Raw genomic sequence first — 20,744 nt, 5'->3', positions numbered from 1 at the left:
AGGTCGGGGGTGGGGGTGAGAAGACCTGGTTGGGGCAGATATTAACTCTTTGCCTGCCCAGGTAATGGCACAATTCCACATTCTCCTTCTCACTGTGCCTCAATCTCATCATTCTCACCGTCCACCCCTCGCCCAAGTCCTGACTCTGGCCTGGAACGCCCTCCCTCCTCAAATCTGACAGATGATTATTCTCCCCCCATTCAAAGCCTTACTGAAGGCATATCTTCTCCAGGAGGCCATCCTGACTAAGCCCCCCCATTTTCCTCTTCTCCTACTCCCTTGTGTCACCCTGACTTGTTCTCTTTATTCATCTCCCCACCTAGCCCCATAGCACTTATGTACATGTCTGTCATGTATTTATATTAATGTCTCTCTCCCCGATTCTAGACTGTAAGCTCATTGTGAGCAGGGAATATGTCCCTTTATTGTTGTACCTTACTCTCCCAAACGCTTACTATAATGCTCTGCACACAGTAAGCATTCAATAATGGAACTGGGTCTCCTGCAGAAGTGGGTGAGAAAATGAGAGAGTAGGGGAGATTCTGCCTGAGTTAATACATTGACATTTGTATCCTGTTCAATGATTAGCATCAGAGTGGGAAGGCCAGGAGGTACAGCAATTGTTCTCCTTTATAGCTCAGATCCCGAACTGTCACTGTGTGAGAGGGACTACATCTCTCGGCAGAAGGAAAGCACCCTTGTCATCCTAGAACAAGGCCATTGGTTGCCAGGAATATCATAGCCTAGCAGTGTTTCTGATTTAGATGATGGCAGGACTTTCAGATAAACTCTCCAAATCCTTTCAAGGAAAAAAGAAATGGAAAATGGAGCACAATTCCCACGGAAACCAGGTTAAGGAAAAAATGAATAGAGGTGTACCACAGTGCATACTGAAGGTCTCAGAGTTGTGGGTAGGTCAGCTTCCTGGATTCAGAAGGGGTCCTCTGCCCCAACTCTTGGGAAGACCTTTCTTCTATTTCTTAGGGAAGTCTGAGAGGCCATCCAACTTGTTAGGCCAGTGAATTGTGAGGGGAAAATGAATGGACAGCTGTCAGCTGGTAGCTGCCTCTGACAGAGCACATGGAGATCCATCTTGGGTCCAAGATCATGAGAAGTGACATGGTCTTTAAGAAGCAGAGCGGTCTAATGCAAAGAGTCCAGAGCTGGGACCTAGTTGTTTAATCCCAGTTCTGCTACTTACCTGCTTTGTGATCGTGGGTAAATCACTTAACTTCTCTGTACCTCAGTTTCTTCATCTGTAAAATGGGGTTCACTACCTCTTCTCCCTCCCCCTTATAAGCTCCTTGTGGGACAGGTACTGTGTTCAACCTTATATCTACCCAGTGCTCAGTATAGTGCTTGGCACATAGTAAGTGTTTAACAAATACAACTTATTATTATTTTTATTGTTGTTATTATCATTACTATTGTTAATTCCCTCCAAGGCCATTCAGTGGGAGAGTTTTTACATTTGGAGGGTTTGAACTAAATAGAATTGAAAAGCGTAATGGTAGAGGCTGAATAGACTGACTCACCTCCAGCCCAAACTTGTAAAAGAAGTAATTTATGAAGTACTTGGCACAATTGATGAGGCCTTCGTCCAAATGCAGTCTTGTAATGTCATGGAAAATGGTCTTAGACACAGGCGCAGTAAGGTTGTTTCGCCCTCGATAGTACTCTTGATGGCGGTAAATTGTAACTTCAAAAGCCAGAATACCTAGCATCAGGAGATTATTCTACAAAGTAACAGAGTGAACGTGAATGAGATTGGCAAAGCTTCATATCACCTAGTCGGAGGAAAACCAACAAAGAGTATGTTACCGTTTCAGCCCATTTGGAAACCACAGCTCTTCCCCTATTCAAAGTCCTTCTGAAAGCCCACCTCTTCCAAAAAGTCTCCATTTAATGCCAGCTTGCCAAGTCATATCAACCCCTCAGCCACCTCGAGCACTGAGACTTAACGATGTCCTCAGAATATATGTTTGGTCCTCTTAATGTTTTCATTCATTCATTCAATAGTCTTTATTGAGTGCTTTCTTTGTGCAGAGCACTGTGCTAAGTGCCTGGAGAGTACAATGCAACAGATTTGGCAGACATGTTCCCTGCCTCCTGTCTAGAGGGAGAGACGATTATTCATTTCGATTACTTGGTAAATTCTTTTATGTTTGTCTCCCCCAGCAGACTGAATGTATCACTTGCTTTTTTGCACTTTCCAAGCTTTGTGCAATGTACAGTACATTGCACCCAGTGTGCATTCAATAAATGTTATTAGTTCTATTACTACTACGACTATTATTAATTATGGTATTTATTAAGTGCTAACTCTGTGCCAAGCACTGTTCTGTTATCATTACTACTACTGAGACAAAAGCAACAACTACCGCTACAAAAATGACCACAACAAAGGGCTCTGGATTTGAAGACACTTCCCCTCTAATATAACCCCATCTTAGAGTGGAAAGTTGAAATTATTACTCTGGAAAGATACGTTGAATCTGCTGGTTGAACTGCAGCCAAAATTTGGAACGTTGGACACATTAGGAGGTTTAGGTAGAATGATGATGTGGGTGGAGAAGTTAGCTCAAAGGGCACGTTTTACTCTCCAGAGATAATTGTAAAATGAGAAACGTGCTTTCTATTATTCCTTGGTAATGGACTAATCTGGCAAAAAAGCTCAATTCTCATAAAAAAAAAACAACAGTTCTGTCAGACTAGCATCTCTCACGCACAAATCAAAACTAGATGGAAGATGCATTTTCAAGGAAAATATTCTGTCCTAATTCAAAGTGCCAGAAAGGCGCTAATGGGTATGTTGAAGACGCTCACACACACGACTGTCCTGGAAATGTACCAAAGGCCCAATTTTCCTGATTACCCATGAACTTGAAATTCCAGAATATCTAAAATGTATCTCTCTCATTATTTCTTGTTACAAATATCAGAGATCAAATTACTCCTTGGGCTTCTGTGTATGATAATGTAAATCCCCCCCCCCAAAAAAAAACCCCAAAAAACCGAGAATAAACACATGCTGCTGGGTCATGTTTAGCACAGTTGCTTAGGGAATTGCTTAGGGAATTGCTGATTGCCCGATTGATTCCCCCATTCAAGGCACACAGCAGTGCTACTAGATGATGACCCAGGCTTCTGTTAGATTTCATGGGTGACAGCCAGAAGACTCAAGGCTAAGAAAATGATTCCGATGGCCCAAACCAAGCATGATGGAGTAGTTACCCTCAGGTACACAAGCAAAGGAGAAGACTTCCTCAGTCCAACCCATTCGGCTGGATCAATGGGCTCACGGTAGAGAATGGACATGAGCAGCTCTGTCCGATTGTGGATGTTCGTTTCATTCTCGTGAGGCTGAAAGAGAGAAGGAGGAGACATGTTTAACCTTTGTAGTGAGAAAAAAAAACATTCATAGACTGCCCAGATCAAGGGAGCTCAGTACAATTTAGATGGTAAAAATTATGAGTTTGAAGGGGAATGATTGGAGAGGGGAGGTGAACGGGGAATGGGAGCCATCTTTCCATGATGGAAGACAAACCCTCGGAACACCATTTGGACTCCGGAGGCGGGGCTGGGGTGTGTTGAATGGCCATGTGTCCTGGATTTCTGAAGCTCATCCTGAACCATTTAAAACACAGACACACACACACACACACTCTCTCTCTCTCTGCCTCTCTCTCTCTCAGGATTAGAAATGTCCTAGCTAAACCGACCAGGGTCCCTAGGATTTGTTCTTGAGGATCTTGCTTAGTGTAAAAGCTTGGCCTGGAACTTTTAATGTGTGCTGTAGCAGGCTTATACTCAGTTTACATAGCAGCATTCTGGGACTAGTAATGCCCATGTCCCACATTTCGGGGGACCGGTTATCCAGACAAAACTAACATGAGCGGCCTAGATATGGGTGACTTGTAGAAGAATCTTAAGGCTGGACTGAGTTTTGTTGGGGGTGGGGGGCATTGACAAGGATGGATTATTGGTCTCAACTGTGGGATGTGAAATCTCCCTGCTCTAGTCTCTACAGCAAAGGGAGTAACTCATGTTCCCTTGCAGGTTATGATGACGGTCAGAAGTTCAAAAATTCCCTTGCCAAAGCTCACCAAGGAGCAAAAGTGGCAAACCACATTGGGAGTGTTGAGGCTGCCCCGGGAGATACCCCCACGGGTCAGTGCCCAGGCACCCTGGCACCCCGTGCCTAAATCCTGGTGCTACTTGAGCAGCAGTGTTGCCTAGTGGAAAGAGCAATAGGCCTGGGAATCGGAGAACTTGAGTTCTAATCCCATCTCTTCCAACTGCTGTGTGACCTTGGGCAAATCATTTAACTTCTCTTTGCACTGAGATGTTCTCAACTGTAAAATGGGGATGAAATACCTGTAATCCCTCCCATTTAGACAGTGAGCTCCATGTGGGACAAGGACCACAGCCAACCTGATTAGCCTGCATCTACCCCAGTGCTTACTACATTGCTTGCGCATAGTAAGCACTTAAAGAATACCACTATTATTCTTTAATAATAATATTAAAGTTAATATTATTAACTCCGGGGAGTTCAGTGTGCCAGTCACAAAACTGTCCAGGTAACCCACCAGGACCTGGTGGGGACTGCCCAAGGTGCCCGAGAAGCAACATGGTTTAGTGCAAAGAGCACAGGCCTAGGAGTTTAAAGACCTGGGTTCTAATCCCAGGTCAGCCAATTGCTCTGCCAATTGCTCGCTGTGTGACCGGTGGGTCACTTAACTTCTCTGTGCCTCAGTTTCCTCAACTGTAAAATGGGGATACAATACCAGTTCTCCCTCCTACTTTAGACCGTCAGCCCCCTTGTGGGACAGGAACTGTATCTGACCTACTTCATTTGTACCTAACCCACATCTTAGAACAGCGTTTGACACATAGTAAGCACTTAATAAGTACATCAAAGAAACAAATGAACAAACCCACTTCTAAGATTCTGGTGAGTCATGTTCAGGCCTTGAGTTTCCCCCTGGGATCAGAACTGGATAGATGAGTGACTTCCAAACACCATGCACAGCTCACAACTCACATTTTGGTCACTATAGGTGTCCCCTGGCTGTGAGTTTCCTTTCATGTCCCATCAAGGCGTGCCCTTCCCCTAAATCACCACCCACCACACCTCTGCTCAATCCCCCTTCTCGCCACCAATATTGCTCACCACTGTACAGTTACTGGAGAATTTCTGGGGCTCGATGGATGTCAGCTGGTACAACATTTTGCAGACGATAATCACACACGTCCAGACAGTGCAGATGCTTGATGCCAGTGGGCGAAACTGGGCATAGGGCAGAGCGAAAGCCCAAGAAGCCAAAAACACATAGTTGAAGAGGGAGACCTGAAAACACAAAGGTGGAAATGGGAAAAAAAAAATTTGCAGAATGTGTGGAATCCCTAGGGGATTATTGGTGAACTGACCTAACAGACCAATTATTGTGAATATTATAAAAACACAAAGACAACCATCAGGAGAGAAAAACTTGTCACAGTTGGCCACAGAGAAGAGAGAAAGATGGTGTCAAATCCTGCACTGTTGGCACTCAGTAAATATCAACAGAAAATAATTATTTGCTTGGTTAGATGATCCAATAGGGAAGGAAATGTATAATTACAATTTTTCCTGCTACAATAATAACAATAATGTTGGCATTTGTTAAGCGCTTACTATGTGCAGAGCACTGTTCTAAGCGCTGGGGTAGATACAGGGTGATCAGGTCGTCCCACGTGAGGCTCACAATCTTAATCCCCATTTTACACATGAGGTAACTGAGGCCCAGAGAAGTTAAGTGACTTGCCCACAGTCACACAGCTAACAAGTGACAGAGCTGGGATTCGAACTCATGACCTCTGACTCCCAAGACCGTGCTCTTTCCACTGAGCCACGCTGCTTCTCTACACAGCTGTGTCTTGAGACCCACCACGTTACCTGAAAGTCATGTAGTGTCGACCACTGTTTCAAGGGTAAAGGAAAGGTTGAAGAAAGGTGATTCAAAAGCAAGGGAAACGGGCCATGGCTGGAGGTGGAGGGTTACTGACCACTGGACTTCTGCTCCAAAGCCTGATTCAGCAGCCTGAACTGTACTGCTATTTCAGAACAAGACTGTGTTCATTGTGAGCTCATCCTTTAGACTGTATGTTCGTGGACAGGGACTGTGTCTATCAACTCTGTTGTACTCTCCCAAGCACTTAGTACAGTGCTCTGCACAGAGGCAGCGCTCAGTGAATACGACTGATTGTGTATGACTTGATTTCCTTGTACTACTCCAATGCTTAGAACTGTACGCATCTAACATGTCTTAGAATGTTAATAATAATAACAATAATAAGAAGAATAATAACAATGCTTAGAACTGTAAGCATCTAACATGTAAGCTTGTAAGCATCTAACAGATATTAGATTAAATAAACAAACATTAGATTAAATATTGAGAAGCAGCGTGGCTCAGTGGAAAGAGCCCGGGCTTGGGAGTCAGGGGACATGGGTTCTAAACCCGGCTCCGCCGCTTGCCAGCTGTGTGACTTTGGGTTAGTCACTTAACTTCTCTGTGCCTCAGTTACCTCATCTGTAAAATGGGGATTAAAACTGTGAACCCCACGTGGGCCAACCTGATCACCTTGTATCCCCCAGCGCTTAGAACAGTGCTTTGCACATAGTAAGGGTTTAACAAAGGCCACTATTATTAAATGCCATAAAAATTAGCATTTCAGAAAATAATATGTAACTGCTTAAAGTTCTCCATTTCTAGTAAACACTGCAGTTAGTTTTCTATACAATCATCAGGAACTGACACAATGTTTCTCATCTAGAAACACACAATTCTGGTTCAAGGCATTCCCCTGTAGTGTTACATCAAATTGTGGGTCAACCCAAAGCTACACTATGGCTTTGTGTTCCCCTATTCTTCCATCATTCATTGCCCCTATTCGCTCACTGCATTCTGGGCCCCAGTGTTTATTATTATGCTATTTTTTAAGCACTTACTATGTGCCAGGGACTGTGTTAAGCGCTGGGGTGGATACAAGCAAATCAGGTTGGACACAGTCCCTGTCCCACGTGGAGGCTCACCGTCTCAATCCCCATTTTACAGACGAGGTAATTTAGGGACAGAGAAGTTAAGTGCCTTGCCCAAGATCACACAGCAGACAAATGGCATAGCTGGGATTAGAACCCGTGACTTAATAGTCACGGGTTCTAACACGCATTATTCATTCATTCATTCAATGGTATTTATTGAACGTTTACTATGTGCAGAGCACTATACTAAGTGCTTGGAATGTACAATTTGGTAACAGAGACAATCCCTGCCCATTGACGGGCTTACAGTCTAATCAAATAATGTTGGTATTTTTTGAGCATTTACTATGTGCCAAGCACGGCTCTAAGCACTGGAGAGGATACCAGGTGATCAAGTTGTCCCATCTGGGGCTCAGAGTCTTCATCCCCATTTTACGGTTGAGGGAACTGAGGCCCAGAGAAGTGAAGTGACCTGCCCAAAGTCACACAGCTGACAAGCAGTGGAGCCGGGATTTTAACCCATGACCTCTGACTCCCCTGAGGAGGTCTGAGGAGGAGAATGGGCACCATCCCAGCTTATTCCTTTGTTCCAGAGGCTCAAAACTTACTTCCCCCATGACTACCCCCACTCCTTCATTGTGGTCGAAGCCCTTCTCCTGGAAGCATTAGGTAACCTGGACTTAACCCTTAGATCGTCTGGCATCTACCGCAGCACTTAGTACAGTGCCTGCCTCATAGTAAGCACTTAATAAATAGCATATCATTAATAGTAGTAGTATCAATAAATGGCTACTTGCCTCTTTCACGGTCACCCAGATGATGTAGGAAGAGACGATTTTGATTATGTGTAACTCCAAAATCCACCACACAAAAACTTGCAGCTTGTGAAAGTATTCCAGGAATTTCAAGAAGAGCACAGTGAGGCGGTCGATGACTAGATGCCATTTGTTTCTTAAATCTGCAAAGGAATAAACCCAATTAAGGCCACAGAAGACCCTTGTTCTTGATAAGGTTTAAGAGGGGTGTCGAATCTTTTGAATAGAAAGAAGAGCTGGGAGCTTGTACCCTCTAAGCACTTTATATTCACCCACCCTCAGCCCCACAGCACTTACATACACATCAGTAATTTCTTTTAGTGTCTGTCTCCCCCTCTAAACTGAAAGCTTATCGTGGACAGGGAATGTTTCTACTAACTCAGTCTACCAGGCTACTGGGAAGCAGCATGGCCTAGTGGAAAGATCACGGATGGCCCTGTGAGTCAGACGACCTGGGTTCTAATTCCAACTCCGCCACTTGTTTGCTGTGTGACCTTCGGCAAGTCACTTCTCTGTGCCTCAGTTACCACATTTGTAAAATGGGGATTAAGGTTGTGAGCTCCATGTGGAATATGGACTGCGTCCTATCTGATTATCTTGTTTCTACTCCAGTGCTTAGTACAGTGTCTCACACATAGTAAGTCTTTAATAAATACAATAAAAAATGAGTAAAAAAACTCCCAGAACTCCACTGTTTGTACCCTTCCGAGCATGAATTACAGTTTTCTGCACATTGTGATCGCTCAACAAATACCACTGATTGATTGACTCCACACGGGTGACCACCCCTGGAGGTGAAGAGCACAGTAATGATAATTATAATATTCAGTATTTGTTAAGAACTTACTATGTGCCAAGCATGGTACTCAAGTGCAGGGGTAGATACAAGATTAAGCCCCACTTTTCCTCATTTCGCACTCCCTTTGCGCACCCCGACTGGCTCCTTTGTTCCTCCCCCCTCTCCCAGCCCCACAGCACTTAGGCATATATCTGTAATTCTATTTATTTGTCTTGATGTCTATTTGTATTGATTTCTATCTCCACCTGCCTAGACTATAAACTCATTGTGGGCCAGGATTGTCACTGTTTATTGGTCAATTGTACTTTCCAAAGTGCTTAAAACAGTGCTCTGCACACAGTAAGCACTTGATAAATATGATTGAATGAATGAATGAAAGATATTCAGGTTGGACAAAGTCCCTGTCTCACATGGGGCTCACAGTCTAAGTAGAGGGAGTAGGATTTAATACCCATTTTACAGATGAGGAAATGAAGCAAAGAGAAGTTAATAATAATGATGGTATTTGTTAAGCACTTACTATGTGAAAGAAATATTACTATTACTAATAATAATGATACTGTTGGTATTTGTTAAGCACTTACTATGTGCAAAGCACGGTTCTAAGCACTGGGGTAGATACAGGGTAATCAGGTTGTCCCATGTGAGGCTCACAGTCTTAATCCCCATTTTATAGATGAGGTAACTGAGGCACCAAGAAATTAAGTAACTTGCTCAAAGTCACACAGCTGACAGGTTGCGGAGCCGGAATTAGAACCCAGGACCTCTGACTCCTAAGTCCATGCTCTTTCCACTGAGCCAGGCTGAGTGCCACTTATTAAAATCAGTGCTGCTCATTGTTGTGACATCAATCTCCTCTAAGTATCATCACCCAGAGAGCAAGGACCATTTTTTACTTTTCTCAAATGCTTCGGGTGGGGCTGGCACAGTGCTGGGCCCAGAAGGAACTTACAGTCTATAGAGGGAGATGGACAGTAAAATCATTTTGCACCTAGGGCAAATGGCAGGGTAGAGGGCTAGGTTGAAATGTGCTGTGGGGTTGAGGGTAGGAGTGCTTCGAGGGTACAGACACGAGGGCATAGGTAATGCAGAATCGAGAGTGGCGAGGAGAAATGAGGGCTTACTATATTTTCTGCCCACCTGACTCCCCCATGAGATTGTAAATTCCTCAAGGGTGGGAACCATGTCTGTTACTTTTTGTATCCTTTCGAGCACTTAGTTCAGTGCTCTGCACCAAGCAGGTGTTCCGTAAATATTGCTGAATGAATGAATTAACCCGAGGCAAATTATTCAACTGGTCCAATCCTAATGGTAACAGTAAAGGCCTTCAGATGGTATTTGTTAAGCACTTACTATGTGCCAAGCACTGTTCTAAGCACAGGGGTAGATACAAGGTAATCAGGTTGTCCCATGTGGGGTTCACTGGCTTGATCCCCACTTTACAGATGAGGTAACTGAGGCACAGAGAAGTTAAGTGACTCACCCAAAGTCACACAGTGGACAAGTGGCAGAGGCGGGATTAGAACCCATGAGCTCTGACTCCCAAACCCGTGCTCTTTCCACTAAGCCATGCTGCTTCTTCAGATGGTCTGATGGGTGCAGATGGAGGTTTTCTAGCTCAAGAATCTAGATAAACAGTTTTGATTTGAACCCTTCCCAGGAAGTGTGGCCGACATAGAATGGGCACTGATCCAGGACCCCTATTGGACAGTGGAGAGCAGTCTTGTTTCATCCCCTCCCTATTCCTGCCTTTTCCAATAACATGTGTCAGATCAGTTTCCAAGGCAGCAAACACATTCATTTCCCGCCTCTCAAAACAAAGGTGGAATGATTTCTTGGCGAACCTACTTGCACGAGTTAGCCCTTATAGCTTTCTGATATCTGAAGGGGTCGTCTGATACTGAGCAGCGTGGCTCTGTGGAAAGAGCCCGGGTTTGGGAGTCAGAGGTCATGGGTTCGAATTCTGGCTCTGCACATAGTAAGCGCTTAAATACCAACATTATTATTATTATTACTGCATGGGAAAAGACTTCCCTACAAGGAGTTTTGGAATTCTGACAATATTAAGTATCCCGACCAAGATGTGCTCTCTCGATATGAGGATAAGTCGATCGGTAATTGATCACTCATCATCTGTTCCATGAAGCGCAGATTAGGATAGCTTTTCCTCTCAGTTGACAGGGAATGAGGGGATTGTTGGAGCTATTTCAACTTCAAAGGCCACAACCAAATGGAAACTACCAACCAAAAGTAGCTGTAATTTATTTATTCATATTAATATCTGCCTTCCCCTATAGTCTGTAAGCTCACTGTGGGCAGGGAATGTGCCTGTTGTATTGGATGTATTGGGATGTATTGGAGAAGCAGCATGGCTCAGTGGAAAAAGCCCGGGCTTGGGAGTCAGAGGTCATGGGTCGAATCCCGACTCTGCCGGTTGTCAGCTGTGTGACTTTGGGCAAGTCACTTCACTTCTCTGTGCCTCAGTTCCCTCATCTGTAATAATAATAATAATGTTGGTATTTGTTAAGCGCTTACTATGTGCCGAGCACTGTTCTAAGCGCTGGGGTAGACACAGGGGAATCAGGTTGTCCCATGTGGGGCTCACAGTCTTAATCCCCATTTTACAGATGAGGGAACTGAGGCACCGAGAAGATAAGTGACTTGCCCAAAGTCACACAGCTGGCAAGTGGTAGAGCCGGGGTTCGAACCCATGACCTCTGACTCCAAAGCCCGTGCTCTTTCCAGTGAGCCATGCTGCTTCTCATGTACTATCGTGTACTATTTTACTATCTGTAAAATGGGGATGAAGACTGTGAGCCCCACGTGGGACAACTTGATCACCTTGTAACCCCCCCAGTGCTTAGAACAGTGCTTGGCACATAGTAAGCGCTTAACAAATACCACCATTATTATTGTACTCTCCCAAGCACCTAGTACAGTGCTCTGCACACTGTAAGCGCTCAACAAATACGATCGACTGGCTGACTGTCCGAACAACAACCACATTTATTCTTTCAAAACAACGTTCGACTACCTGATGTTTCTTCTTCCTCCTCTGAGTCATCGTCTTCATCTTCCTCATCTTCCTCTTCTTCACTATCTTTTTTGTCTTCTTCTTTCTCCCCGTCCCCATCACGCTCCTCTGCCTTCCCTTCACTATCCTCTTCCTGGTTTTTCTCTTCATCTTTGTCCAGACTGGCCGCAAGGTTCAGCATGGTCAGGTCTGGTAGGCTTCCGTCTTGGTGGGCGAGTCTGTTGGCAGGGAACAGTAGGGTCAGCAGACTTAGAAGAAATGATACCAAGAGCAATGGCAAGCAAAATGAAAACAAAATCAAAGCCAAGTACCAGTGCAAATACAAATGCCTTTCAAGGTTGTGGACGGGGGCGGTGTTAGATTTTTTTTTTCCCCCTTTTCAAAAGCACTTTCTGAAAGCACACTGCAAACTGAATCAGTTTGTGTTAGCTTGTCTCACTGGGGCTTCTAGTGATTAGTCCATGATGAGTGGTATCGACGCCTAAACTTGACATTTTTCCCAGAGGAGAAAATGGTCAGAGTTTAGGGTGGAGAAGCATGAAATGGCATCGAGTAAGAGCAAGCATTTCATGACTTCACAGGGGGACTTACTCATTTTGGTGGATTGGTAATTTTTTCTTGATGCTGCTCAAAGTAATTGAAACGGAAAGAAAAAAGAAGGAGATGAAAACAGAAGAATTAAAAAGGAATGTTAGAACTTACACATCATGCTAAACAACAACTGCTAAGACTCTCCAGAATGCTATCTGCCAAAAGTTTATAAGGCCAAATGCATTCCAGAAGGGCTAGAACAGTGTGTGTGCTTTTCCTAAATCTAGAGTCAAAGCTCGGGTGGACCGTGAACAGAATTACAAAAGCTTTTATTAACCGCCGAGGAGTATTATTTCAACTCTTACATGAATGACATCATTTACATTTCAAAAGAAATTTCTTCCTTCAAAAAGAAATGTGCTTTCAGTCCAATACTCATTAACTCATTCCGCTTCATTTCTGTTGAAGGCAAAAATGCAGTGGAAGCCTAATAATTTAGCCTCAAGAAGTCTGTACCACCCCTAGGCTTAAAGAATAACATTTGATGAGCTCATCTCACGTGATGGCTGGGTGCCAGAAGAAGGAGCAGTGAAAGAGCACGGGCCTGGCAGTCAGAGGACCTGGGTTCTAATTTCAGCTCCACAACTGTGTGACATTGGGCAAGTGACTTAATTCTCAGTTTCCCCATCTGTAAAGTGAAGATTAAATACTACTCCCTCCTATTTAGAATCATGTGGGACAGGGACTGTGTCCAACCTAATTATTTTGTCTCTACCCCAGTCCTCAATACAGTGCTTGTCATATAGTAAATGTTTAACAAATAGCATAATTATTATTATCATTAGTTGCTGTTAGGTTGAAGGACTAATAGAAACCCGGATCATCTTTGAGATAATAATACTAATAATAATGTTGGTATTTGTTAAGCGCTTACTATGTGCAGAGGACTGGGGTAGATACAGGGTAATCAGGTAGTCCCACGTGAGGTTCACAGTCTTAATCCCCATTTTACAGATCAGGTAACTGAGGCACAGAGAAGTTAAGTGACTTGCCCACAGTCACACAGCTGGCAAGTGGCAGAGCCGGGTTTCGAACCCATGACCTCTGAGTCCCAAGCCCGTGCTCTTTGCACTGAGCCACGTTGCTTCTTGAGATGTAATTGTTAAACTGTGACCATACAAGTTTGATCGACAAAGACTAGACTAAATTCAAACATTTAACCCTCCAATCTGTGTGTGTGTCAGAAACCCTTCTGGAGAGTTGTATGTCCCAAACTGGCAAGATGGCATTGGGTTTCCATCACATTTAATGAGAAGTCACGCTTAAAAATGCTGTCCATGATTGGATCACTCGGCAGAGAGAAGAGGATCGGTGTATCAAAACCAAAATGCAGCAGAGCAGGTTTAGACTATTAAATAAAAAAGACACAACCTTCTTTGATGAGGAAGGATTAGTATTTCATGGGGGAGCTAAATTTTTATACTGAATTATTAGCCTTTATCTTTTGCTATTAGGTTTTTTAATTTGACCTTTTGACTACAGAAAATGGATCAACTGTTAACTTAGCAAACATCCTCAGTGTGCCAAGCCTGGATGTCAAGTCTCTCAAATGCTGCTGCTGCTGCTACAAAATATTTACTTAAAATATAGTTAGATATCATCCTATGGGATATAACAATGGGGGACTTAGGCTAACATGTTACGTTAGTCTTTTTTCCACAGTGATGATAGAAGTATGTAATGTACCCACAGAGAATTGCATTTTAAACCATCCAGGAGACATTTTCTCAAATACTCATTCCAAACCTCAGTAATTCACCAACTGAGCACCTGAATAGCTGTACCGCTCCATAAGGATAAAATAAATTTCAAAATGTTCTGATAACCAATGAACAGGACAGAAAACATACTTAGGGTAATGTCTGATCTGGCTGGGAAGCAGATTTTTTAAATCTTGAGTTTCACTTCTTGAAGAGCCAAATTCTTTGAAAAGAGAGTTATTTTAGACCTCAGATCACCGATCCTTCTCAAGCAGTAATATAGAAGATTTAAAAAGTAGGCATCCTTGCAAACACTCCTCAATCAGAACCAAAAGGAATCATTCCATATTTTAAGTTTGTTAACACATTCATCCATATAAAAGGCACAGTGGGTTGTCAACCTTCAAAATGGTTGCCCTCTATGAAGTTGCTTTACCAGGTGGTCTGGGCCACAGAAAATAAGCCCCTGTGTTTCGACCTCACTGCCTTCAAAACTTTAAGTCAATGATAAACTCTATGAAACTCTATGAAACTCTATGAAACTCTGTGAAAACTCTATGAAGAAGATTGGCAAAAAAGAATCCAAATACACCTGGAAGGAATACCTCTTTTCAAAGCTTCCAAGAATCTTTTTCCACGGGGAATGCTCTGATTATATAGTTCATCATCCCCATAACAATGAGAATCTTCAATGAGCGCTAGGGCATTTGAGTAGGGAGTAGAATCAGAACTAAATGTTTCAGAAGCAAAAGCAACTGTCATTTTGTTCCTGAAAACCAACTATATACTAACACTACATATGCCAACCGACAGACATATGGCACTTCTACCTTGCAGGAGTATTTCTCTAGCCTCTGGGATACTTGCATAGATGCCACAAAGTTTGGATTTTTTAAGAACTATAAAAGTAGCTCACTCTGCTCTGCTGACCCAGAGTAACCCAGGGATGTGCTCCTTCAACTATCATGTCTGGGGTGATTGGTGCCCATGTAGAAAAGTGAAAAAAAGATGCTCTAGAGAAAACAACTCGAACCAAACACAGTAGCCATTGGAATATTCATAAATGGACTCTCACTGATCTACCACCCATTGCCTCTTGCCCACCTTTCCCCCAGTGCAGTCACTGAGATGATCGTAGTGTTCATGATCACACTGTCCTCTGTGCCATCTGCTCATTGTCAAGGTGCCAGGCCAGCAGAATTTGGGCCAGCCTCATTGCAAGACTATACTGTTGTCACTCAAAATTGGTACCAATAACAATATCTGGAATTTTCCTTAAATTTGTTTTCTTCATTAGTCAAGAGATGGACATCTGAGCTCGGTAGGATGTTTAAATCTGCTTCATAATTTGGATTCAGTATGCTTATATCTGTGTGTGTGTGTGTGTGTGTGTGTGTGTGTGTGTGTGTGTTTGGGTGGCAAGGAGAGTGTTTGCAGGAAGCAAACTGGATTAGAGTCCTTTGATATCTTAGTCTCATCTCTGCCATTTGTCTGCTGTGTGACCCAGTTCAAGTCATTTCACTCCTCTGGGTCTCAGTTACTTCATCTGGAAACTGGGGATTGAGACTGTGAGCTCCATGTGGGACAGGAACTATGGCCAACCCGATTTGCTTGTATCCACCCAAGTGCTTAGTACAGTGCCTAGGACATAGTAAACACTTAACAAATAGCACACTTATTATTATTTCCTAATGAAAGGGTGTAGCTGAGACCTGTAGCATCTACTATAACTTGAAAAAAGAGAGGGGGTGGAGGAATGCAGATCTAAGAATAGGTGAAAGTGTGTGTGTGTGTGTGTGTGTTTGTACACATGAAAGACCGAGAGGAGGAGGAGGGAGGGAGGGACAGAGCGAGAAAGAGAGGTTAAGAGAAAGAATGTGCAGGAGTGAGTGAGAACATACTTGAGGTGTGGGGGTAGTTCAAGAGAGGATGAGGAAGGGAAAGGAAAAGGGACAGGGGATGGAGATGAAGAGAGAAGAGGGAAGGAAAAGCGAGTGGAGGAGAGAAGAGGAAAGGGTGTAGGAGAATGTAAAAGGTGGATTAAGCTGGCCCTGAGCCCACTCACCACTGCATAGCCTCTGGCTAAAATCTTGTTTCCTGAAAAGGGATGCAGAAACGGGCAATCAAACTCTAAAAAGCTCTTATCTTAGTGATGAAAGGCTCTCAACTCAGAAGTTCCTGTGGTTCCCAATGCTGTGTGAACTGTCATTAGTGAATGTGTGGGTTTTCAAAGCTTCCCAAGAGAAGGCATTCTGAGCCATGCCTAATGAAAGTGTGGAGTATTCTAAAACATGTAGTAAGGTATTCATGTATTTGAAACTGTATCCCAGGTTACATTTGAAGTTACAAGCACTTTTCTTTAATATGGAGTAACACCCTAGGAGGGCATGAATGATACACAATGAGCTGGGCTGGAAATTGAAAGATTTGGCTTTGGTCCTCAGAGCTAACTTGGTTAAGGCACCTAACCTTACTGTTTCTCAGTGTCCCTTCAATGGAATGAAGATTCTAATACGCTCCTCACCTCCTGAGATGAAAGAGGATACTTGTGAATGTTGACTTAATACCTGGAAAATGCTCTAACTCTGGGGAATGAGGCTATTCAATATTAAACATTACCGTCCCCCTTTAAATCCACTCCTCCCGCTAACTTTCCCATCTCAATCGACAGTGTTACCATCCTCCCTGCCCCAGAAGCCTGCATCCTCGAGGTCATCTTCGACTCTTCTCTGTCGTTTTACTCTTGTACTCACTCCACACCAAATCCTGCTGTTTTTTCCCTGAGAACCATCTGCTGGACTCACCTCTTCTTCTCAACCCTAATTGCTTTGACCCAAGAACAAGCACTGGTCTTGCCTCGGCCTCCGGCCTCTCCTCCCTCCAATCCATACTACATGTTGCTGCATGGATCATCTTCCAAATCATCCCTCCCTCCAAATCTCTCCTCTACTCAAAATCTTCCACCTGCTCTCTGTATCTCTTCTCATCAAACTAAAACTCCTGATAATCTACTTCAAGCTGTCTGACACCTAGATCCACTTGACCTATCTGCTTTCTTTACCCACTACTCCCCACCTCACTGTCTTTGTTCCTCCTGAGCTAAAACCTGTAGCTGAACGACGCTCTCGACTCACCTGCCTCTATCCCCTCACTTATGCTGTGGAGTTCTTATGGAGTTCCTCATTTCCCCAGTTTGGAACTCCTCCCCACATCAGAGACACCACAATTCTCCCCACATTCAAATCTCTCTGAAAACCTCACATCCTCCAAAAAGCTTTCCATGATTAGTTTCCCACCATCCTGTGACATATCATCCCATCAGCCAACTTTAGCACTTACAAACTTATTTACACCCTTTATAACATACATGCGCTCAGTTTTTTGGTCTTTTTTTGAGCATTCCAGTTACAAATATTTTTAAGTTTTTATCCCCTACTAGGGTGTAAGCTCCTTGTATGGGCAGGAATAGTCTCTCTTTATTGCCAAACTGTACTTCCCATGCTCTTAGTACAGTGTATGCACACAGTAAGCACTCAATAAATAAGATTGAATGAATGGAGAGGGGATCTGTCACTTGGCTATTCTGTACTTTCCAAGTGCCAGGTTCAGGGTAGCACACCAAGTGGGATTTCAATAAACACTACAAATAGTACTAGTAGTGCAATTTTTTTCTGGGTATACTCTGATTTTAGTTGATTCTTGAGCAATATGGGCAAGTGAGTAGTCAGCAGCAGGCATATAGGATAAGTGGAAAGTGCGGACACTTAGGATGCCTGCTTTTTCATTTGTTTTCCATTACTTCAAGGGCAAAAGAGCAGGATGGGCAGGCCACAGCTTCCTTCCTTGAAATAAATCAGAAACCACATGCATTAGGGTTTAACCTGCATTAGTCAGGGAGGGACTGAGAGGAGCCCACAGGCAAGCTGCAGATTCTGGGGGTCTGGTTCGAGTCCCCTCCTGCATAGCAAGCATTTCTCTCCAGTCTAGAGCTCCCTTGGAAGTCATGGGTACCATCGACAATGCAGGTAGTCTGTCGGGATTGTGAAGGGACAGAAACTGAGTCACCATTGCAAGTCTCATGACGGACCTAGAAGGAGCCTCAGTATCAGATTTCTGTGGGACCTTTCTCCTTCAACATCCTATTTTTCTCCTTCCTTGGGTTTTATCAAAAAGAAAGGCCAGGGGTGGAGGAAGAGCAAGGAAAAGGGGTAGAAATGGGTACGGTCAGATCCTTCTAATGATCAATTTGTTACTCTCATTCATTATTTTCAATCCAACACCAATACCGACAACACACATCAGTTTTACCACTAAAGAAAAGAAAATTTTCAAGCCTCTCCTTCCCCACCATCATGGGAAATGACCTTTAAACTGGAAAATATTCTGGCAGCACAAATCCAATGATCCTGAAAACCTGAAATCCCAATGGTAAATACGTGTGCCAACTATTCAAGAGTATTGGAATTTATTTGGATGGCCATGTCTATTACTTGTGCATGTGGAGTTTCCATCTCACTTTCTCCTTTTCAATCTTAATTCCTTGGGTGTGAATCAATTCACGAAGGAGAAAAGACACAAAATTATTTTCTAAATGAACTCTCCCAAAACAGCTAGGAAAGTAACAGGTATCAGTCTCGTTCAAAAGTGAACTAGGAAAGTGGAGCTCAAATTCAGCTGAGCTGAATCTTTAATGGTGGGTGGATTTATCAGAATAATCCAGGAATGTGCCTGAATATTGATTCTTAGATGTCTCTCACACACAGTTATTAAAGAGATTTGCTTTCAAAGTCTTTAAGAGGTAAACACATTCAGGTATAGTTTTTAGAAAAAGAAAGGAAATATTGAGGTACCCACCTATTTATTATTAGATACACACGCCCATTGACTTTGGCATGGCTACGAGGTGAGAGATGGTAGAGCAAGAATGCATGCGATGGCATGGAAACGTGTTAGAGAGAGAAAAAGGAAATTGTTAACAGGAATGAATGACACAAACGGCTTTTGGGAGAGATTCATATTATCACATTCAGCAACCAATTCTGAAAGCTCTTCATTCATGCAGTGAACAAACGCGAGGCAGAAATAGTACAACAGTACCTCCGGACTCTAGGCAACTCTAATTAGGACAGCTGAAGGAGGCATCTTTTCAGATCCCCCTCTTCTTCCTCTTGTCCCTTTTTCATGATCTTTTATTAAACTGCGTCAATGTTTTAAATTTTTATAGGCTGAGTTTCTTCAAATTTCTAAATTCTACTTAGCACGATCTATCGTTAACCAACAGATTACATGCTGAAACAAACCTTTGCTAATTCATTCCTTAAGTCACAATGGAAATAGAATCACTAAAATGAGAAGCAAGTACTCAGAATATAAAGTTTACGTACAATAGAATAAATGACATGTCAGAAAGCTTCATTTGAGATCAGCCAAAGTGTTAATTTGGGGACAGTATAAGTGAAAGGCAATAACTAACACATGACTATGTTGGCTCAATAAGACCAGTGGTAGGCTCTTTGGAGCACTCAGCACAGTGCTCAGCACACAATAGATTCTCAACAAATACTATTTGATAGCACCTTGACTGATCTAATTGGATACGTATCTTGTTTTCCTCATATCAAAATCAGCTGACTCTTTTTGGACTTTGAGTCAAAATTAAAAAGTTAAAAACAGAGTCTACTCTGCTTTGTCCATTGTGCAGGGATCTTAATTCTATAACCCCCGATGTCCTAAACTTTTCCATCTACATCAAAGGTAGATTTAAGTGTACTTGAGTAGAGAGAAAGTAGTGGGCTTTTTCAGTGAGTAAAGAGTAATTAATAGTGAACACAATTCATATTCTTGATTGATTACTCCCAGTTTGCTATTTTCATCCTACAAGCTTCTGTACCTGTATTGTACTTAAAGTGAAAGTAGAGAAAGTATGGTATGCCCTTCAAACCAGCCTCTTAAAATCCTTTCTCTTTCCCCATCACTTTAGATTTGTAATGTACTCTTTGAGATGAACCTCGGGGAGAAGTTAGATACCAAGTTGCCAAGCTAATGATGAACATTCAAGGCTGTCACTTAGGCCGAGGCCTTTGCAGACAAAAAGGCCCTTTCACCTGTCCCGATGGTTCATGAACCGGGACCTTGTTAAATTACTTTAGAATTGTGGAACTCTCTTTCTCATTCCCTGATGCCTAAGTTATGCTCATAATGACTCATGATTTTAACCCTCTGGCCCCAAGAAGGACAGTTTTGCTGAGCAGAACTAGAAATCCCTTCTATAAGCACTTCCTGGTTCCCATCTCCTGTTCTGTTTTTTTTTAACTTCTGTAATTTTTCCCAGCACTTACTAGAGTGCCGTGCCCAAAGTGCTGTATAAATATCATTCCTCCTCCTGCTCCTCCTCTTTTTCCTCCTGATGCTTCTCCTCTTCCTCTTCCTGCTGCTCCTCCTCCCCCAACTGGCCAGTGGCACCCTGCTTCTTTCTGATTTCTCTATTGTTTCCTTCAGCCACAGGGCCCTTAAAGGAGGTCTCAAAGTTCCACCTCAACCTTACTCTGGAGAGTGATGAAATGAGCTCTTCCCTACGCCTGGGAAGGTTCAGGCCCTCTTTCCCCTCAGACATGCAGTGATCCTGACTGCAAAGCAGGTGACAGGAGCAGCTGCGGAAGCAGAGGCAGCAGCACCCTAGCCCTGGCATGAGTTTGCGGCAGCAGATCACCCAGGGCTGGGGAGCACACCATCCGGAAACCGCTCACCACCCCACCACTGGCTCGGGAAAATATCT

The 20,744-nt window shown here is 43.3% G+C and overlaps 1 protein-coding gene across 3 annotated transcripts in view; it reads right to left on the bottom strand.

Moving 5' to 3' along the window:
• PIEZO2 (piezo type mechanosensitive ion channel component 2) overlaps positions 1 to 20,744 on the bottom strand; it is a 522,557-nt gene that overhangs the window by 91,476 nt on the left and 410,337 nt on the right. For 2 of the 3 annotated variants that reach the window (XM_029065630.2, XM_029065632.2), the window contains 6 exons: positions 12,270 to 12,302; positions 11,679 to 11,896; positions 7,828 to 7,988; positions 5,177 to 5,353; positions 3,235 to 3,363; positions 1,536 to 1,736 (listed from right to left, as the gene is read on the bottom strand). In XM_029065630.2, coding sequence (XP_028921463.1) covers positions 1,536 to 1,736; positions 3,235 to 3,363; positions 5,177 to 5,353; positions 7,828 to 7,988; positions 11,679 to 11,896; positions 12,270 to 12,302 — 919 coding nt within the window. The remainder of the gene's footprint in view (positions 1 to 1,535; positions 1,737 to 3,234; positions 3,364 to 5,176; positions 5,354 to 7,827; positions 7,989 to 11,678; positions 11,897 to 12,269; positions 12,303 to 20,744) is intronic. The other variant, XM_029065631.2, reaches the window with a different exon arrangement.

Source organism: Ornithorhynchus anatinus, chromosome 5, assembly GCF_004115215.2.
Source record: "Ornithorhynchus anatinus isolate Pmale09 chromosome 5, mOrnAna1.pri.v4, whole genome shotgun sequence".
In the NCBI taxonomy this organism is placed as follows: domain Eukaryota; kingdom Metazoa; phylum Chordata; class Mammalia; order Monotremata; family Ornithorhynchidae; genus Ornithorhynchus; species Ornithorhynchus anatinus.
Note: the sequence above shows the minus strand (reverse complement) of the source record. Positions and strands in the feature narration are given on the sequence as shown.